General features: G+C 41.4%; 1 protein-coding gene and 1 pseudogene across 3 annotated transcripts; one reads left to right on the plus strand and one right to left on the minus strand.

The window, feature by feature from the left end:
• Positions 1–1,640: 1,640 nt before the first annotated feature.
• On the minus strand, positions 1,641–15,841 carry LOC135548888 (solute carrier family 35 member F2-like). 3 transcript variants are annotated; one of them, XM_064978958.1, is made up of 9 exons: positions 15,494–15,841; positions 11,214–11,337; positions 10,343–10,515; positions 9,572–9,699; positions 7,413–7,572; positions 5,263–5,419; positions 4,711–4,763; positions 2,875–3,029; positions 1,641–2,494 (listed from the first exon to the last, which is right to left on the minus strand). In XM_064978958.1, exons 2-9 carry the CDS (start codon positions 11,318–11,320, stop codon positions 2,369–2,371), a joined length of 1,059 nt encoding a protein of 352 aa, XP_064835030.1. In that variant the 5' UTR covers positions 11,321–11,337; positions 15,494–15,841; the 3' UTR covers positions 1,641–2,368. The 3 variants fall into 3 exon arrangements, with proteins under 3 accessions (XP_064835030.1, XP_064835031.1, XP_064835029.1); XM_064978959.1 differs by lacking the exon at positions 15,494–15,841 and adding an exon at positions 12,834–12,894; XM_064978957.1 differs by lacking the exon at positions 15,494–15,841 and adding an exon at positions 12,765–12,880.
• Positions 15,842–15,922: 81 nt separating this feature from the next.
• LOC135548890 (cullin-5-like) overlaps positions 15,923–20,899 on the plus strand; it is a 48,781-nt pseudogene continuing 43,804 nt past the window's right edge.

A 20,899-nucleotide genomic window follows, 5' to 3' on the forward strand; every position in this document is an offset into this window, starting at 1 on the left:
GTTTTTTTTATATATATTTATATATCTATCTATCTATCTATCTATCTATCTATCTATCTAAACAACATAAAATATGTGAATTGTTCTCCATCTGCCCTTGATTCAGAATATATAATTTTCATAGTCATGGCACACTTTGTGGAAGTGCCATTGAAGATTGAAATCCCAAATCATATTTTCAACAACAAAAGGTGTGGATTGTTCTCTATCCACCCGATTCAGAATATACCCTGTTTATAGCTATGGCATGCTTGGTTCAATCACTAATTGCTAAAACCTAATATCCAATATAAAACTAATTTTACCAGTATGATTTCTCTCCTTGATTTATGCCTATATTTAGCATTTTATAGGCTAAAAGTACTCAAAATAAAATGTAAAAATCTTGATATAAACTGACTCAAGTTAAAGTGAGTCACCCAGTAAATTATCACTTTAATAAAAGTAAAAAAGTATTTGGATTGAAATATACAAAAGTAAATGGAATTTCTTAAATGTACTTAAGTATCAGAAGGAAAAGTATAAATTATTTAAAGTTCCTTATGTTAAGCAAACCAGACGGCACAAATGTATTTTTATTGACGGATTGCCAAGGGCGTAATCCGACACTTCTATCATTTACAAACGCATGTGTGTTTAGTGAGCGCGCCAGATCAGAGGCAATAGAGAATGTATTTTATTGACGGATTGCCAGGGGCGTAATCCGACACTTCTATCATTTACAAACGCATTTGTGTTTAGTGAGCGTGCCAGATCAGAGGCAATAGAGATGACCAGGGATGTTCTCTTGATAAGTGTGTGAATGGGACCATTTTCCTGTCAAAATGTAACAACTACTTTTGGGTGTCAGGGAAAATGTATGGAGTAAAAACTATTATTTTCTGTTGTAATGTAGTGAAGTAAAATTAGGTAAAATATAAATAGGAAAGTTCAGATAGCCCCAAAAACTACTTAAGAAGTACTTTACATCACTGCTAACATGCAGCCTTTGTCCTTATCTTGTCCAAATTCTAATTGTGCACACTTTTTTTTTTTTTTTACAATAAATCCATATTTTACAACGATATCTGTAAATTAATTTGAATACAGGGAAGCACCAGCTAATCTGTTCACAATGTGGACGGATAAGACACATTTTACCATGTGTAGATGCAACGGCTATAATGTGGATAGGATCAGAAACAAGGTATGCATGTTAGCACCATGTATAAATGAGGCATAAGTGGCAATATAAGATAATAGGGGCCATTCATAAGGCTCTATTTACCTCTTGGGTGCTTGAGCACGCACCTTAAGGATCTAAATTATCTATCAATAGTATCTGGTCATATGGTGTATAGGCACCGAGATCTGTTATTTCCATTTCCATTTACATCCAACATCTACTGCACCGTGTAGACTTGATTGGACAACTAGGATATCGATCTGTAGTTTCAAGAGACCTTGTAACTTGTTTATGATGCAGGCTCTCTCCAATTTTAGCCTAGTATTAATTCTGGTTTGTTCTCTAGGCTGTCTCCATAAACTGGATAATTGTATTTTTGGTTGACAAAAACTTAAAATAATCAAGAGAGTCACTGAGGGATCTAGCACAATAATGATAACAACATCCACATAGAAAAGAAGAGCCATGACAGATGTAAACAGAAACAAGAGAATATAAAACTTTATCATCAATATACAAAAACACTTTGGCAAAGGCATAATTTCGGCAGACAAACACCGCAAATGTTTCATTTACCTATTAGTTTTCAGAACACCTGCTGCACAAAAACAAAAAAATACATTGACAATTGTGTATTAGTAGGCTACTATAGCAACCTGTAATCACACATAAATACTGTTTGGAGGAACTGTCTTTTTGAATGTGCTTTGCAAATACATTGTCCTCATGGGGAAGAAATATAGTAATCAACACACCATACACTGATTAGTTTAAAAAGGAGGCAGAACACAATGTAAGCCTTTGATAAAATATAATCTAAAATATATAGATTGTCAACCCAATAGCAGAAAAATATTGTGAGGTTGCATAGTAGCTTGTCTAATAAAGCAAACTAATGAGCCATAGTGTTGGGTACATAGTAGCGAGTAGCTCGCTTTGTACCATGCAGTCTGTCGCACCAGGGTACTTGGCAGCACCTAGGCTTCTATACAACTACAGAAAACCCCATCTATGGAGTTGTTGAAAGAATAATAACCATAATCTAGTTGGCTACATCTTCGTGCTGTGTTCTTCTGTTACGTATGTCACTGCACGCCTGTTGCTCGTCTCCGTCCCCTCCCCTCTGCTCCCGCTTGGAGCAGGTCTGTGGCGGTCTCTCCTTTCTGGGGGTCTTTTTCTCCCTCAACAAAGGCAGCAGGGTCGTCAAACTCCGTCGTCCTCCTCGCCGGCGGAGTCCGACTCGGGAACGGGCGTGTAGGTGGGCACAGCGTTGAACATGACGAAGCCCACGGTGATCACCACAAACGACACAATGTACAGGCCTGAGAACTGTGGCGCAGAGGTAGACATTTTGATTGATCCATTTCACAGACCCTGGATCAGCAGCTATAGTTGCTCTGTATAACTAATTTGTAACAAGTAACACAGTTGTGAGAAGGTGCTAGTTAAACATTATGGAAGTCAGTATATAACTCAAAGATTGGCTTGAGTTGGCTGTATGTTTCATATACACATGACAATGTACATTTCTTTATCTAATCAAACCACAGAATCCTTCTCATTAAACAACAGAATCCACCTTAGGCTTACAATATATGCTTTTGCTCATGGGCCCCTTTCTGTCCAATAAATTAATTTCTGGATAACAATTTTGGGCACCCCCTCTGGCTCAAGAGCAAACCCACAGAAAAATTGTATATTTAACTCACAACAAAGTGGAAGAGGAAGATGCCACAGAAGAGGCTGAAGAGGTCAGCGGTGAGCAGGGAGAGATTCACTGCAGTGGCACTGGTCATCTTGACCACCAGGGGCATGAAACTGTACAGGGCATACATGCAGAAGGCGTAGGCCGCAAACAGTACGACTGTGGAGGGAAACACCAGGGTTCGTGTTCATTAGGCACCAAATGGAAGAAAATGGTCTGAAACAAAGAAGTGGGGAGGGACTTGTCTGGTCCAATCATGAAACGCTTATTTAGCGTTTTCCTTTTCAAAGCATTTTGCAACATTGTGTATTACTGAACATGCACCAGGGTTGTGTCCAGTAAAGAAACAAAGAGGAGAAAACATTTGCAACAGATTGAAATGGAGATTGTACTTCCTGGACTTCCTCAATAAGAAATTCAAATATTTGTTTTCCGTTTCAAAATGTTCTGCAATATGTGCCCTACTGAACAAGGCCCAGAATCTCAGAAGGGAATTCTACTGGACAAACAAAGCTGTAAAACTATTGCACAGGGCAAAATAGCTTTACAACAGAGCATATACAGGTAACTGTCAAGAATAATGGAAACATCCACAAAAGTGTCTTAATAGGGCGTTGGTCCACCACGAGCCGCCAGAACAGCTTCAATGCACCTTGGCATAGATCCTACAAGTGTCTGCAACTCTATTGGAGGGATGCAACACCATTCTTCCATCATTTGTTATTTTATTGATGGCGGTGGAATACGCTGTCTCAGGCACCGCTCCAGAATCTCCTATAAGTGTTCATTTGGGTTGAGATCTGGTGACTGAGACGGCCATGGCATATGGCTTACATCGTTTTCATGCTAATCAAAACATTCGTACGCTGTGGATGGGGGCATTGCCAAGGTAACCAAAATAACTGCATGCCCAGAATTTGTACACATGACCCTAAGCATGATGAGATGCTTAATGCTTAATGAACTACAGCTGTGTGGAAGCACCTGCTTTCCATATACAGTACTTTGTATCCCTAATCTATTCTAGGGTTTCCATTATTTTAGTAGTTACCTGTAACTAGAGTAAATGAGATTATTACCCAAATGAAATGAAAAAAAAAAACAAAAAAAAACTTGGGCATAATTGACATACCGTCATGTGCAAATTTATTTGCACCCTCAATAAAGATGAGCATAAATAAATAAATAATGCAAATACTGAGCTATATTGCTAAAAAAAAAGGTTTTCAATGGGGTTCAAATCCCTGCCAGGATGCTGACACTTGGCTGCAAGTGAATCTTCCAGCAACACAAGAACCCTACACACGAATCAAAATCCACAAAGGAATGGTTACAATATCAACATTTTGCAATGGCCACATCAGTCTCCGGAATTGAACCCCATTGAAAACCTGTGGTTTGAATTGAAGAGGGCAGTTTATAAGAACAAGCGAATGATATTAAGGATCTGGAAAGAATCTGTATGGAGGAATAGTCTAAGATCCTTCCCAATGTATTCTCTAATCTCAAACCATTTAGAAAACCTCTGTCATTATTTTTTACAAGGGGAGAGTGGTAGAGTATTGAAAACAGGGGTGCCAATAACTTTCACCCCCATCTTCTTGAGATTTGTTGTATTACTTTGTTGTATTATGTATTCCTCTGATCAATTGTATTAGTATAAAATATAATTTACACATTTTTGGGATAATACAATATAGATCAGTATTCTTATTATTTATTTTATAGTATTTTTTTGCTCATCTTTATCAGGGTTGCCAATAATTATGGACCTGACTGTATATGATTCTGACAATTGAGTTAGGGGGTTATCAAATATGGGGAGAAAATTAATTCTTACTAATTTTCCAGTCCCATTTAATAGCTGCTACTGCACTGGTTTCCAATATGGCTCTGCAACACAGAACAACAGAAGGTAAGATTGCAAATAGGAACTGTGTCGGTCGACAGACAAAGCACCTTCAAGACCATTCTGATGGGTAGGATTTTGCCTAAAATAACTGGTCAAGTGATGAAAATGTGATGTCTTGATGATGTGGGGGAAAGTACCATAATAAATACAATATGGACTGACTGATGTAGTGCACCAAACAGAAAGTTAAATAGATAGTTTGCTTTTTGAAGATAAGCTAGTGCCAGGATTCAATGAGGCAGAGGTCATTTCCAATTGAGCCGACATCTGCAGCATTTACCGTGAATGCATTCTCAGTGAACACAGTAACATTGCCTTTAAAAGCTGCATTGCCAACAAACTGGGTTCAGATTGAAAAGGAAAGTTAAGTAAGCTCACATTTGTAAAAGTGAACTATCCCTTTAATACTGAGGGGGAGAAGGCGGGAAAGACTGTTTTTGAACCGGGACAACCCTGAAGAGAGGAGGGGGAGTGTCTTACAGCTGTACGCCGCTGATCAGGGTGCCAAACAGGCCCATCATACCCAGGAACTCCCCACGGCTCAGGTTCTTCACCGTGTACTCCTGACAAACATTCGACACTGCATACAGTGCAGCACTCACCAGCACCAGACCGTCCCCCAGCAACACATCACTGGCTAGATGGAGAGAGGGATGAAGGAGAGAGAGAGAGAGAGTATGAGATAAAATATGAGGTGCGAGAGAAAAGACTAATGTCATTTTAGTCAAACAGTCTTTGGCATGTTAGTTAGGGTAATTTGCAGCGCTAATAATATGAGGTCTAAGGGTTTGTGATGAGAGTTGAATAATGTTTATCTTTTCCCGTGCAGTGAACCCTAAGGCCTCTCCGGATCAAAATGTGTGGAACTGGTTATGTCCCGAGAAAAGACACCGAGGTACATTTAAAGCTGTTATTCCCCCATGCCTGACTAAGTATGAAAAGGTATGTCTTCTACATCAAGGCATAAGGTTAGCAGTGTGATTAAGGTTAGGTTTAAAATCAGATTTTAAGAAGAGAAATTGTAGAAACAGGCTGGGTTTATGACTTTGTGGGTGTGGTAACTAGTGACGATCTATAAACGCCAACATTCTGTACATTACGTAAGGGATAATCAATGAGGGTCTATGCGTTCTATGGAAAATATTGAACGGACGTGTATTATGTGTTCCACAACACACTGGTGGAACTAACCTTCCACAGAGTTGCATTATTTTCCAGAGTTTATTATCCCTTTTATACCTTGGCTATAATTAAACACATTTGATGCCAAAAATGTGTTCATTTGCAGGTAGAAATGTGTTCAACAGCCTTTGAAGTAGCTAGCAAGTTTACTAGACAGCTACAGTAATTGGCTTGGTAACCAAACAAAGACTTGCTAGCTAGCGAACAAAACCATCAGCCCTAGCATGAAAATCGAATTCAATAATGACAATGTTTTCAATTCGACTTTTGCTTTCAAAAGCAGATCAAACATGTAAGAATTAATTATAGGCATTGAATTCTACCTTGCTGATATACATGCTCTAGGATGCCCTTCAAGCCAATCAGAAACTAGTATTCAACAATGGCATAACTTGGAAATAATGGACGGTGGCAGCATGACGAGGCTGAACTAATCAAACAAACGACTGGGTCGCGTCTCTAGCAACCAAAAGTTGAGTATTTGTTATTTCTACCAGTAAATGTGTACTTTCGTATTGTTTTATTGTGGTATAAGCGGGATAAACGCCTCAGTTCATTAAAATGATCTCGGCTTCGCCTCGTCCCGCTGCATCGTCCATTAGTTCCAAGGTAATGTACAGAACGTCAGTGTTTATCCCTCACTTATAAACCGGGTAGTTTGGGTCCTGGAGATGATTGGCTGAAAGCTGTGAAATATTGAAGCTATAAAAGCCAGGGGAGGGTTGTGGCCAATATACCACGGCTAAGGGCTGTTCTTCTGCACGACACAACGCGGAGTGCCTGGATACAGCCCTTAGCCGTGGTTTATTGGCCATATACCACTTTTTACCAATGTAATTAGAGCAGTAAAAATGTGTGTTTTTTCATACCCGTGGTATACGTCTGATATATCATGGCTGTCAGCCAATTAGCATTCAGGGCTTGAACCATCCAGTGTATAACAGACATTATAAACTGGGCAGTTCAAGCCCTGAGCGCTGATTGGCTGACAGCCATGGTATATCAGACTGTATACCACAGGTATGACAAAACACCTGTTTTTACTGCTCTAATTACGTTGGTAAACAGTTTATAATAGCAATAAGGCACCTCTGGAGGTTGTGATATGGCCAATATACCACGGCTAAGGCATTGCGCATAAGAACAACCCTTAGCCGTGGTATATTGGATATATACCACACACCCTCGGGCCTTATTGCTTAAATATAAAACACAGGTATGAAGCAAAATTACAACACCAAAAGAAGTATATACATAAAAAAAAATATTTTTTAAATGAAGCTAAATTGCGTGTTTACTGTTCTAATTATATTGGTAACCAGTTCATAATAGCAATAAGGCACCTCCGCGTTGTTTAAGAACAGCCCTCAGCCGTAGTCCATGTATATTGGTCATATTGCACACCTCCTCAGGCCTTATTGCTTAAATATCATGAGTAGTGTTCTTACTGGATCCCTGGTCTCTCCCAGCCAGTAGGTCGGCCCCAACCATGGCACCCACCCCCAGCAGACAAACGGCCACAGCCACAAAGTGCACCAGGCGATAGCGTGTCTTCAGGAAGAACCAGGAGAGCACCATCAGCACCGGGATCACAAAGCAGTCCAGCAGCTGCAACCAGAAACACATATAGTATTTTTCAGGTGTAAAAAAAGACACTTAGGGCTGGGTGATAAAATATGATATCACTATTTTTAACAACTTTTTTTGTTGAATTTTACCCCCCTTTTCTCCCCAATTTCGTGGTATCCAATTGTTTAGTAGCTACTATCTTGTCTCATCACTACAACTCCCATACCGGCTCAGGAGAGACGAAGGTTGAAAGTCATGCGTCCTCCGATACACCCCAACCAAGCCACACTGCTTCTTAACACAGAGCGCATCCAACCTGGACGCCAGCCGCACCAATGTGTCGGAGGAAACACTGTGCACCTGGTTAGTGCGCACTGCGCCCAGGCACGCCACAGGAGTCGCTGGTGCGCGATGAGACAAGGATATCCCTACCGGCCAAACCCTCCCTAACCCGGACGACGCTAGGCCAATTGTGCGTTGCCCCACGGACCTCCCGGTCGCGGCCGGTTACGACAGAGCCTGGGCGTGAACCCAAAATCTCTGGTGGTACAGCTGGCGCTGCAGTACAGAGCCCTTAACCACTGCGCCACCCAGGAGACCTTTAAAAACATTTTTAACCGTATTTTATTATTTCGAAAAATAAAACTCCTACATTTGCTTTATGAGTAATGCATGACCCTAGTGTGGCAACACATACATTCTAAGTCATTTCTATGGGTCTTTCTCCATTCTGATTGTTTTATACTGTTCAATTCAACCCAAAATAATTTCCTGCATTTTCATAACATTTCCAAATTTCCTGCACTCATTTTAGATATTGTGCAGCCCTAGTGTGGAAATTATGGGCAAAAAAATCTTGCCCTTATTTTTAACCAAATGTTGCATTTGTGATTTGACTTGCGATTTAGATCAAAACAATTGGGTGCACTGTTGGAATCTTGGAAACAGAATGTTTGTTCTAATTCTATAGTTAGAATAAATAACACATTTAATACAGTGCTGTTTGACATGTCAACGAATGAAAATGCCAGGGAGGAGTTATTGTGACAGGGTTGAAACCAAAGCATTGGTCAGTGTTTCCTAGGGGACCCTACAATCTTTGGCTACATTAAAACGTTTCTTCATGTAGCCAATATAGTCACGCTAAGCCTATTCCACTGATTTAGAAGTTACTGTTACACAAATATGCTGATTTAGGTTTACACCATCAGTGGTATCAGGTTGTATTAGCTAGCTACGTTTGCTCTGACTCAGTTGTCTAGCTAGCTAATAAATGTACTAACTAGCTATTAGCATTAGTGGCTAAAACAATTTAGCTAAAACTTACTAAGAAAATACAAACTAGCTAGCTGTTTACAGATGTAAGAAACAAACTAAGAGTAATTATAGAACGCTTGAGGGTTTATATTAAGAAGCTATGTGGAAACAATATCGTTGACTGAATGTAAGTGTCTCGTGGTCAAGCAACAACATATGCACTCCATAAATGACAGGGGACGGGGCTAGGTCTGGAGGGGAGAGGGAAGAGGGAGATAGAGAGCGAGAGGAATGAGTCAAGTAGGGTGTAAACTATAACAATGGAGGTTATACACGGCATGTCACATTTAACAAAACAAAAACATTAAAATACCGTTATAGAAGGCAAAGTAAAAACCCAAACTGGTCTGTGCATCAATACCGGTACATCAGTGGAGGCTGGTGGGAGGAGCTATAGGAAGACTGACTTATTGTAATGGCTGGAATGAAATTAATGGAACAGAGTGTGTGGTTTCCATATGTTTGATACCATTCCAGTTTTTCCATTCCAGCCATTACAATGAGCCTGTCCTCCTATAGCTCCCTCCACCAGCCTCCACTCTGGTACATTGTAAAATACGGTATACCTCCAAGCCCTAAAGGCACTTAAATATTCATTTGTGGCGCACCTGGAAAAACCAGTCAGGTGACTCAATGTATCACCTAGGTCCTAGATACATTGATTAGTGAGTCATTCTTCACCCAAAAAACACAGTAAGCAATGGTATTAGTAATTTCTTACCTGTATGCTGGTCAACGTTGTAAACTGGTATGCCTTCACCACAGTGTAGTTTGCCTCCACGTCCGTCAGTCCCATAAGTAAATACCGCCACCATTTTGTTTTTAAAATCTGTAATAAATTCCCATCACCTGTTAAAAGAGCAAAGCGAGAATCCAGAGTGAGACAAAAAATGTAATATTTTATGAGTTAGCAGGACTGTTGTTTTAGTCTCTCCGTGTAGGCCACGGTTGTGTTCATTGGGCACCAAACGGATGAAAACAGTCTAAAACATGAAGACTACAAGGACTTAAAAACACCCATTTTCATTTCCCTTGCATGCCGTAATAAACACAACTCATATAATAATCACTTTTTTATCCCAGTAGGTGGGATTCCCAAATATCACCAATTTGATTCGGAACTATGTGGCTTCAAACTCTACTGCTAGTGTATGGTCAGGAAGACCAGGGCCTGTTTGAATACCTCCATCCTGCATCCTCCGTTCCATCCTCTCTTCCTTGAGTAATGATTAATCTTAATTGGTTGAATTGGTGAAAGAAATAAGGTGGCGTAACCTTGCTTCACTTTTCAAAGTATGCATAAAAATATGATATCCTCAAGGAATAAACTGTAGGAAGGATGCATTTCTAAAATATTCTAACTGGCCCCTGCAAATAATGACAAAGGTGATGATTCTCACTAATATTAGCATTTTTGGACCAAAAACGAATGCAAGTCAATGTACTCAGTTTAGCATTAGCATGTGTAGAATTCAGGGCGGCGGTTTCTGACCTTTTCTGAGGCTGAGCGAGGCCGTGTAGGTGAGCAGCAGCAGGACGTAGTTGAGGAAGCTCTGGAGCATGGGCGTCTCCACACCCGCGTCCGCTAGGTACTGGCAGCTGACCGCCGTTCCGCAAATCAGCATGGACAGGGCCTGGCCCATGCCGATAGTCTTCAGCAGATGCCTGCATGATAACATCAATCAATAAATCACTGTAATGTATGTATTGTAGAATAATATGCCCATTTTGTGTCAGTGCATGGCCTGTTGCGTCTGTGCATGGCCTGTTGCGTCTGTGCATGGCCTGTTGCGTCAGTGCATGGCCTGTTGCGTCAGTGCATGGCCTGTTGCGTCAGTGCATGGCCTGTTGCGTCAGTGCATGGCCTGTTGCGTCAGTGCATGGCCTGTTGCGTCAGTGCATGGCCTGTTGCGTCAGTGCATGGCCTGTTGCGTCAGTGCATGGCCTGTTGCGTCAGTGCATGGCCTGTTGCGTCAGTGCATGGCCTGTTGCGTCAGTGCATGGCCTGTTGCGTCAGTGCATGGCCTGTTGCGTCAGTGCATGGCCTGTTGCGTCAGTGCATGGCCTGTTGCGTCAGTGCATGGCCTGTTGCGTCAGTGCATGGCCTGTTGCGTCAGTGCATGGCCTGTTGCGTCAGTGCATGGCCTGTTGCGTCTGTGCATGGCCTGTTGCGTCTGTGCATGGCCTGTTGCGTCTGTGCATGGCCTGTTGCGTCTGTGCATGGCCTGTTGCGTCTGTGCATGGCCTGTTGCGTCAGTGCATGGCCTGTTGCGTCAGTGCATGGCCTGTTGCGTCAGTGCATGGCCTGTTGCGTCTGTGCATGGCCTGTTGCGTCTGTGCGTTGTTTGTCTTGTTGTGCTCACCATGTGAAGATGCCCTTCAGCTTGTTGCTGCGCAGCCTGGCACAGGCTGTCCAACAGCTCTTTCCATTTCCACAGTCAGAGCTCTCTGCAGGCTCAGAACCATCCATTTCCTTCTGAGGTATCCCTGAGAATCCCACCAAAACAGAAGGGGGGACAGATTAGGGAAAAAGAGAGAGAGGTGAAACAGCAAGAGGGAACTGAACAGTTTTATTAACAATGTCTGCATCAAAGACCCAGACAAGCAGTGTGCAGTAATCTCCCCTGGAATGTAGGCCTCATTATAATGTGCTCAACTAGGCACTCCAAGGAAGGGAACACTGCTAATTATGTTTTTATGTGTCAATCTTTTTCATACTTCTTGAAAAGGAGATTAGGCCTACGTTTTTATAGCCTACAGCTCTCAACTATTCCCAGCCCTTTAATACAAAAGGTTTTTAATCAAGGAAGACATTTCATGTAGTAGCCCTGGTGGTGTGATAAAGTGAATGGGCCTCGCTTCTTTCAATAGCCCAAATCAGATATTTAAATCTGATTTGAATGTTTTTATTAATGGAATGTTGACCACGTTTCCATCCAACCATTTCATGCGAATGATTTACCTGATACATTAAAAAAAGTAATGATCAGGCTGATGGAAACATGAAATGACGGTTAAATTTTTTGTATAAATTGCCAACATACAATTTGTTCGTTCGACGTGGTGAGATCGGTTTGTGTCTGTAAAATGTAATAATCTAGAAATGGCGGTGGACACGCCTTTATGAGTAAATACTTCAAGAGAAGAACAGAGCACCTTAGGCACGTTGACTTACTACTTAGATTTTAGCGGAAAGGGTTATTATAGCCATCATATCGAAGTAAATTTAGAGTCACGCGATATGTTGTGTGGTCCTCCCACTACGAAACGGGAAAGCTTGCAGTTTGTTAGGCTACAGATTAAATTATTGATTAACTTCACAGGGTGATGAATGTGCAAGGTGATGGAGCTTCATACCCCTTTGCAATACATTTCGCGGGTCTTATTCTGCTGACATGATGATCGATGCCGTTTGACAAATACAAATAACATCGCCCTTATCCATAAAAATCTCAATGTAAATAGACTTCCCGCAATGTACCTGCGAGCTGTTGGTTAGAGCGCATGTGCCCAGACCTGCAAAAGATATTTATGTGTGTACTACAGCATCGCGCGCAGCCTTTTATCCGCAAATGGCAGTTTGATGGAAACATATCTGGTGGGAAAATTTGCATATTGTTTTAATACAGACTTTAAAATATTCCAAAGAATGTCTCGCAAATTGGATGGAAACCTAGTTACGGCCACACCTTCCTATTAAAACACGTGGCCAAATAAAGTAACAAGTACCGAACACACAATACTAAGGCTTCGGGCCACTACAACATTTTAGACTACAAATGTAACGTGACTACAATGATACAAAATTACAATCATATAACACCATACACTTGGGAGCAAATCTTGCGAGGCATCGTCACGCGCGCCACAGACTAAATATCTGGACAGTAAATAGAATATGGTAGTTCATCTACCTGCATAGGTTAAAGTATCCTCGGCGTTCATTTGAAGCTACGATTAAATCGAGCGCTCAAAAGACATACCATAACTCTCGTGGCCAAATACATCAGCAGGCACCTCAATGGGTAAATCTAACACACTGTTTTTTACGACAGGCCCAAAGGACCGCCTCCTCTTCTGAGATTGGCCAAGAGGCTGTTGTGTCACGTCAATCTCTTGTTCAAACCCATGAGCTTGCAACCAAACTAGGATGTGGTGCTGAAGGGACTCCTTTCGGGCGACAGTGGAATGATGCAGACAGTTTTGATATTTGATAAGGCACTTCAGTTCCTCATCATCACCACCAGATTATATAATATTCTTATTTTTGTAGGTATTTTTTTTAAACGGCATTGTTGGTTGTGGGCTTGTAAGTATGCATTTCACAGTAAGGTTGTACCTGTTGTATTCAGCTAACGTGACAAATACAATTTTATTTTGATTTGACCAGAATGTTGCAATATTTAGAGTTTAGACAACACCCATGACAGCTAGACTGCAACATCCATCAACTTCGTGAGATATAAGAACTAATACAAAATGTTAACAAATAAAAAAAGTAGTTTGGGGGATCTCATTAAGCAGACTCTGGGGTGTTCTGAGTTCGGACCTGTCCTTGCCTGAGAGAGATAGATAGATATATATATATACAAAATAATATCCCATGGTGGAATGATAAGAACGCCTATGTTATTGTGTAGAAACTGATATCTGCCGTCCTTGAAGCATTCAAAACTTTGTCTTGTGTCGATTTCACTCTCCTGCAGTTCTGTGCGCCTGTTGCATCATTTTTAACCCACTGTTGACAGTTAGCCCACTATGTGATCAGTAGGCTAGACCTTGGGTTTAATAAGAGAATTTCCTCTTATACTGTATTATATATACAGTACCAGTGAAAACTTTGGAAACACCTACTCATTCAAGGGTTTTTCTTAATTTGTACTATTTTCTACATTGTAGAAGAAAAAAAAACTATGAAATAACACATATGGAATCATGTAGTAACCAAAAAAGTAACCACCATTTGCCTTGCTAACAGCTTTGCACACTCTTGGCATTCTCTCAACCAGCTTCGCCTGGCATTTTCCAACAGTCTTGAAGGAGTTCCCACATATAATGAGCACTTGTTGGCTGCTTTTCCTTCGCTCTGTGGTCCAACTCATCCCAAACCATCTCAATTGGGTTGAGGTCTGGTGATTATGAAGGCCAGGTCATCTGAGGCAGCACTACATCACTCTCATTCTTGCTCAAATGATAGTCCCACTACGTGCAAACCAGATGGGATGGCGTATCGCTGCAGAATGCTGTGGTAGCCATGCTGGTTAAGTGTGCCTTCAATTCTAAATAAATCACAGACAGTGTCACCAGCAAAGCACCCCCACAACATCACACCTCCTCCTCCATGCTTCACAGTGGGATCCACACATGCAGATATTATCCGTTTACATACTCTGCATCTCACAAAGACACATCGGTTGGAACCAAAAATCTCAAATTTGAACTCATCAGACCAAAGGACATATTTCCACCGGTCTAATGTCCAATGGCTGTGTTTCTTGGCCCAAGCAAGTCTTCTTATTTGTGTCCTTTGCGTGAATCCAGCCTTCATGGTCAAATTGCTGCAAAGAAACCACTACTAGTCTCCTCTGAACAGTTGATGCTGAGATGTGTCTGTTACTTGAACTCTGAAGCATTTACTTGGGATACAATTTCTGAGGCTGATAACTAATTAACTTATCTTCTGCAGCTAAGGTAACTCTGGGTATTCCTTTCCTGTGGCGGTCCTCATGAGAGCCAGTACCATCATAGCGTTTGATGGTTTTTGCAACTGCACTTGAAGAAACTTTCAAAGTTCTTGAAATTTTCTAGATTGACTTAACTTCATGTCTTAAAGTAATGATGGAGTGTCGTTTCTCTTTGCTTATTTGAGCTGTTATTGCCATAATATGAACTTGGTATTTTACCAAATAGAGCTATCTTCTGTATACCAACTCAAACTCATTAAGAAGGAAAGAAATTACACAAATTAACTTTTAACAAGGCACACCTGTTAATTGAAATGCATTCCATGTGACTACCTCATGAAGCTGGTTGAGAGAATGACAAGAGTGTGCAATGCTGTCATCAAGGCAAAGGGTGGCTACTTTGAAAAATCTCAAATATAAAATATATTTGTTTAACACTTTGTTTGGTTACTACATGATTCCATATGTGTTATTTCATAGTTTTGATATCTTCACTACTATTCTACAATGCAGAAAATAGTACAAATAAAGAAAAACCCTGGAATAAGTAGGTGTGTCCAAACTTTTGACTGGTACTGTATATATATATATATATATATATATATATACACATATATAAATATAACCATTTGACTATAGTTTATCATCCTTATGAGTGAATTCTCCAGAAAGTTAATATTTGATCATTAAGGATTGATGGAATTTGAATTGTCATGCAATGTAGTGTAGACCTATATATGAATTGTATCACTGCTTTTCCATTAGCCTATAACATTAAGAAACCAAATGGCAAGTGTATATATGAGTTATTGGCATAGGCCTGTAGAATTAAGACACTTTGTCATACTTTTGAAATGAGCATATGTAAAAATGTAAAATGTAAAACAAATATTTATAAACCTTCATGCCCTTTTAGGTATGATACCGTAACTCTTGCATAGCATAGTAAAGATCCTTACCTTTTTGTATTTTTTCTGTTTGTCCAAAAGTAAAGTTGGTATGCTATTTCGAATGCGTCAGTGCCGAGCGAGACAAGGACTCCAAAGTGATCTAATTTCCTCGGTCGCAGCGCACAGGGAGAGATCACCTGTTTGATTTTTCGAGCTATTTTAAATTAAATGTTTTAATGAATGTTTAGACACATTTCACTGCACACAATATATTATTACTTATTTTCCAGTGTTTTTAGTGGGTGACATTATTTTTTGATAAGTATATATTATTAGACTATTTCAACATTAATTTTAATTACACGTATGGATTTAGTTTAGTCTAGCTAAAAAAAAAACTAAAAAACGGAATATGATGATAAACCTTCAATCAGGAAACATGCATTTTTTTTCTCCAGATTTTGTTAAAATCCTTTTAGCAACTACAACACCGTAAATATCGCGAGATTGTTCGAGGGAATAAGTTCATGTTCGTAGTCCTGAACATGGCGACGTCTAATTTGTTAAAGGTAGGAGGCTGCTCAATTCAATACATTTGATTAACGTTACATAAATCATTGTCTGTTGCATAGTTGTGGATATCTTACTCTACGTTTCTAAGCGCACATACATAAAGATGGCCTTGCAATATAGGTGATATGAAGTTGTTTGCCGTGCCAGCAATGAAAGACTGCTGTGTACACCTCTCATTGACGTTCGTTAGCCTGGTGCTAATTAGCTGCACCAGTAGTCCACACGTACCAGTAGTCCACACATAGCTAGATTCGTAACAGTTAGCTAACACTATCATTTAACTTTACATGACTATCGTTGACTAAGGAACTCATTAGTTAACGTATTCACAAATGATAGTCTTTTTTTTCACGAAAACACATTAGTTTGCTGCTAGACAGCTAGCTAGACATCTGGCTCTTATGGCACAGTCACTAGCTACGTTAACTTAGTGTCTGCTCATTTCCCCCCCGCTAGCGTTAACTCTACTGTATCAGTCGAGCTACAGTACTGTAGTTATGTCTGATAAAACACTGAATCACTGCCTAGATTTGATTTTCGAGACACCAAAGGTAGGCTAAAGCTACTTGCCAGCAACATCCGATAGCTACCTAGCTACGATAACATTATTTATCAGGACACACTGGCGCAAAATTGATTCTACATATATTTTTGTGGGGCTAGTTTACTGATGTGTGATACAATGTAGGCCTATTTCATGAGGACCTATAACTAGTCATGTCTACTACTACATACATTCCCTCACATAAGAGCCTACTGGATGCAGGTACACATCCTGGAAAAACAGATGCTAGTAAATCAAGATTGAAGCACCTTTCAGATAGTGGGTTGTTAAGTGATGGCATGGCTTGTCTAACGGCACATGTTGTTTCTAATGTTAAAGTAGGCCAACTTGCCTAGTGCCTAAACATGAAAGCAGCTACTGGGATGTCAATGATATGTCCTTGATTTCTCACATCCTCCCTTCTCATGTGCTTCTCAAAGCACATTGGAGCAGAAAATCTGAGGTTCTTGACATATGATATTCCGTTTTGAGAAGGAGGATCAAGTAAATACAATTGCGGTTCACTCTGGTGTTGTCATAACTGCTCGGCAGCCTATAGCCAGAGGTGACACTTCTACCCTTCTCACCCAGAACAAAGGCTCCCTCCAGTTCGAGGACAAGTGGGATTTGATGCATCCCATCGTTCTGAAGCTGCTCCGTCAGGAGTCGGTCACCAAGCAGCAGTGGTTTGACCTCTTCTCGTGAGTATGGCCACGCAGTCCATGTTCATGTGCTCTGTCATACAGAAGTTGTATTCATTAGTGCACACCAAGTTGTGCAACTGCTATTGTAAACAAGTGTTTCTTATTTGACAAGTCCAGGCAGTTCGCTTCTGTTTGGTTCCTAGTGAATATGACCCAGGAGCCTGTTGCAAAACGTTCAAATACACATGTATGGTGTAGAACAGATTGCCTTACTGACAGATATATTAAGGAATTGTGGTGTCGGCTCTATCCGTTATTTTTCGATCTTCAACATTCGGAATGTTTCGCATCACTTAATAGACTATACCCCAAGAGAAAATGCTGTCATTTTGTTAACTCCAGGCGTTTCCGTTAATGCCTGACTCAACTGTTAGACTGACAGATGATTTGAACTACATGTCCCTCTCCTCCAATTCCCTCATCCGATCTCTTGGTTTCCATAGAGACGTCCATGCAGTATGCCTATGGGATGACAAGGGACCGGCCAAGATCCACCAGGCCCTGAAGGCAGACATCTTAGACTTTATCAAGCAAGCACAAGTGGTAGGTAGGCCTGCTTGGTCTTGCTACCATTGAATGGACTGTGGTATTTATTCCCTTGCTGAGTACCGCTAATGCTATCAAGCTAGCTGTGACAGTAGGCTACCGAATAACCATGCAGTCTACTAGCCTACCCCTGATAACCAACATTTTCAAAGCTATATAATCCATAACAATGCCCTCAACTGCTCTCACGTGTTGAGTAACCAAGCAGACTGTCTATTACCCCCAGTTTTTCAACGCCATAAAGTCCATAACAGGGCCCTGCGCTCTCCCCCACAGCGGGTGTTGAGTCACCAGGATGACACGGCACTGCTGAAGGCCTACATCGTGGAGTGGAGGAAGTTTTTCACACAGTGCGACATCCTGCCCAAACCCTTCTGCCAGCTGGAGATCACGCTCATGGGCAAGCAGGGTAGCAACAAGAAGTCTAACGTAGAGGACAGCATCGTACGGAAGGTGAGGAAATGGGATGGGAATGCGAGAGATGATCACGTGCTAACTGGGTAGCAACAAGAAGTTGAGGGAAAAAGATTACATTGCAAACAGGGCAGCAGCAGTATTTGTAATGATATTAGAGAATTTCCAGTTGGCATGAGGAAATGTTGCCTCCTATAGATTCCCTCTTTCCCTGCTCATGTGTAATGTACTGTATCTTCTATTACCTTGTAGCTTTGGGGTGGCAAGGGGAGTAGAATGTAGTGAGATTTGGTAACATCCGGAGGATTGTCTGTTCAAATCCCGAGATTGACAGGGACAGAATGTCGTAACAGGAGGGATGCTGTTGTCAGATCATGCCATCGCCTGCAGTTGTACCCTTGAGCAAGGCACTAGATTAAGCAAAAAGACAAATGGACATTTTTTTGAGATATATGGACAAAGTAATGTTCTTCTAAACTTCAGCTCATGCTGGACACGTGGAATGAGTCCATCTTCTCCAACATCAAGAACAGGCTGCAGGACAGCGCCATGAAGCTGGTGCACGCCGAGCGCCTGGGGGAGGCCTTCGACTCTCAGCTGGTCATCGGCGTCAGGGAGTCCTACGGTGAGCAAAACATCACTGTCGTCTTTAGCTGTGAGAGAAGTAATGAATCTTTGGTGTATGTAAACCATACCAATGGATTGATTCACCAAATCCCTGTGCCAAATTGGATTCACCTTCAATGTGAATTTTGGTGTGAAACCCCCAATGACAAATGCAGGCTGTACATGAAAATGTGAGGTACTAACGTTTTAGAATATAGCTATGTAGTGTGAATGACAAAGATGTACTCTTAACCCCACATGCCTGTAATTCTGCTGGGTTGTGTTCATAACTCACCAAACGGAAGAGAACCTACTGAAACCAGAAGGGACTGATTGGCCTCATCCTTTAAGAAATGCTCATTTCTAAAACGTTGCATGCTAATGAACTTGGCCCCTGGGCACCTCCTTCCCTGTTTTTCCTCTGCAGTGAACCTGTGCTCAAACCCAGACAATAAGTTGCAGATCTACAGGGATAACTTTGAGAAGGCTTACATGGACTCCACTGAGAGATTCTACAGAACACAGGCTCCCTCCTACCTGCAGCAGAACGGAGTACAGAACTACATGAAATATGTGAGTAGTACTAGGATCCTTTAACTTTTCAAAAATTCCCAGATGGTTTTCTGGAAACTCTATAGTTAAAGCACTCCTAGACTTCCTGCTTATTCTCTCCCTTTTCCAGGAATTTTCCAACTGGGATTTCTGGAAAACCTGGGAATTATTGTAAATTTACTCTAATTTTGCCACCCTAAAAAGGCCCCTTGATCATACACCACACGTCAAGTTATAAGACATGCCAAGTCCAAAACCCTCAGAAGCTCATGTATATTTTAAACATTTGCATAGGTCTCATGCTGCCTATCAGATGGTGAAGCAATGACCACACTGCTTTAACATCCGATCCTTTCAGGCCTACGTGAGTGGCTAGGGTTTGTTTTGGATTGCAGAGGTCAGAGGTCGAAAACAATCGGTATGAGACAAGTACTGTTTCTGCAGTTCCCTTGTGGTTTCTCAGTAGGGTTACAAAATAATATTTGGCATCAGGAGGGAATAAACAGGAAATTCAGTAATCTTCCAACTGATTTCTTGAAGAGCTGAGAATTTGGAGAAAGTGATTGGAATTTTGCAACTCTATTTCTCAGCAACTGTCTGTAATCTAGGCTATCCATCTGAGGGGGAACCAACATGTGTATCTCTGTGTGTTCTAACAGGCAGACGCCAAGTTGAGAGAGGAGGAGAAACGGGCGTTGCGCTATTTGGAGACGAGACGTGAATGTAACTCTGTACAAGCAGTGAGTAAACTAAACTCTAAAAATCCAGATAACTTCACAAATCTTCATTGTAAAGGGTGTAAATACTGTTTCCCATGCTTGTTCAATGAACCATAAACAATTAATTAACACGCACCTGTAAAACTGTCGTTAAGACACTTACAGCTTACAGACGGTAGGCAATTAAGGTCACAGTTATGACACTAAAGAGGCCTTTCTACTGACTGAAAAACACCAAAAGAAAGATGCCCAGGGTCCCTGCTCATCTGTGTGAATGTGCCTTCGGCATGCTGCAAAGAGCCAGATGTGGCCAGGGCAATAAAGTGAGATATCCGTACTGTGAGATGCCTAAGACAGTGCTACAGGATGGACAGCTGATCGTCCTCGCAGTGGCAGACCACGTGTAACAACACCTGCACAGGATCAGTACATCACACCTGCGGGACAGGTACAGGATGGCAACAACAATTGCCCGAGTTACACCAGGAATGCACAATCCCTCCATCAGTGCTCAGACTGTCCAAAATTGGCTGAGAGAGGCTGGACTGAGGGCTTGTAGGCCTGTTGTAAGGCAGGTCCTCACCAGACATCACCGTTAGCGTCGCCTATGGGCACAAACCCACCGTCGCTGGACCAGACAGGGCTGGCAAAAAGTGCTCTTCACTGACGAGTCTTGATTTTTATCTCACCAGGGGTGATGGTCGGATTCACGTTAATCGTCGAAGGAATGGCACCGAGACCTGTACTCTGGAGCGGGATTGATTTGGAGGCGGAGAGTCCGTCTTGATCTGGGGCTGTGTGTCACAATATCATCGGA

This window comes from Oncorhynchus masou, chromosome 11, assembly GCF_036934945.1.
Source record: "Oncorhynchus masou masou isolate Uvic2021 chromosome 11, UVic_Omas_1.1, whole genome shotgun sequence".
Taxonomy (NCBI): Eukaryota; Metazoa; Chordata; class Actinopteri; order Salmoniformes; family Salmonidae; genus Oncorhynchus; species Oncorhynchus masou.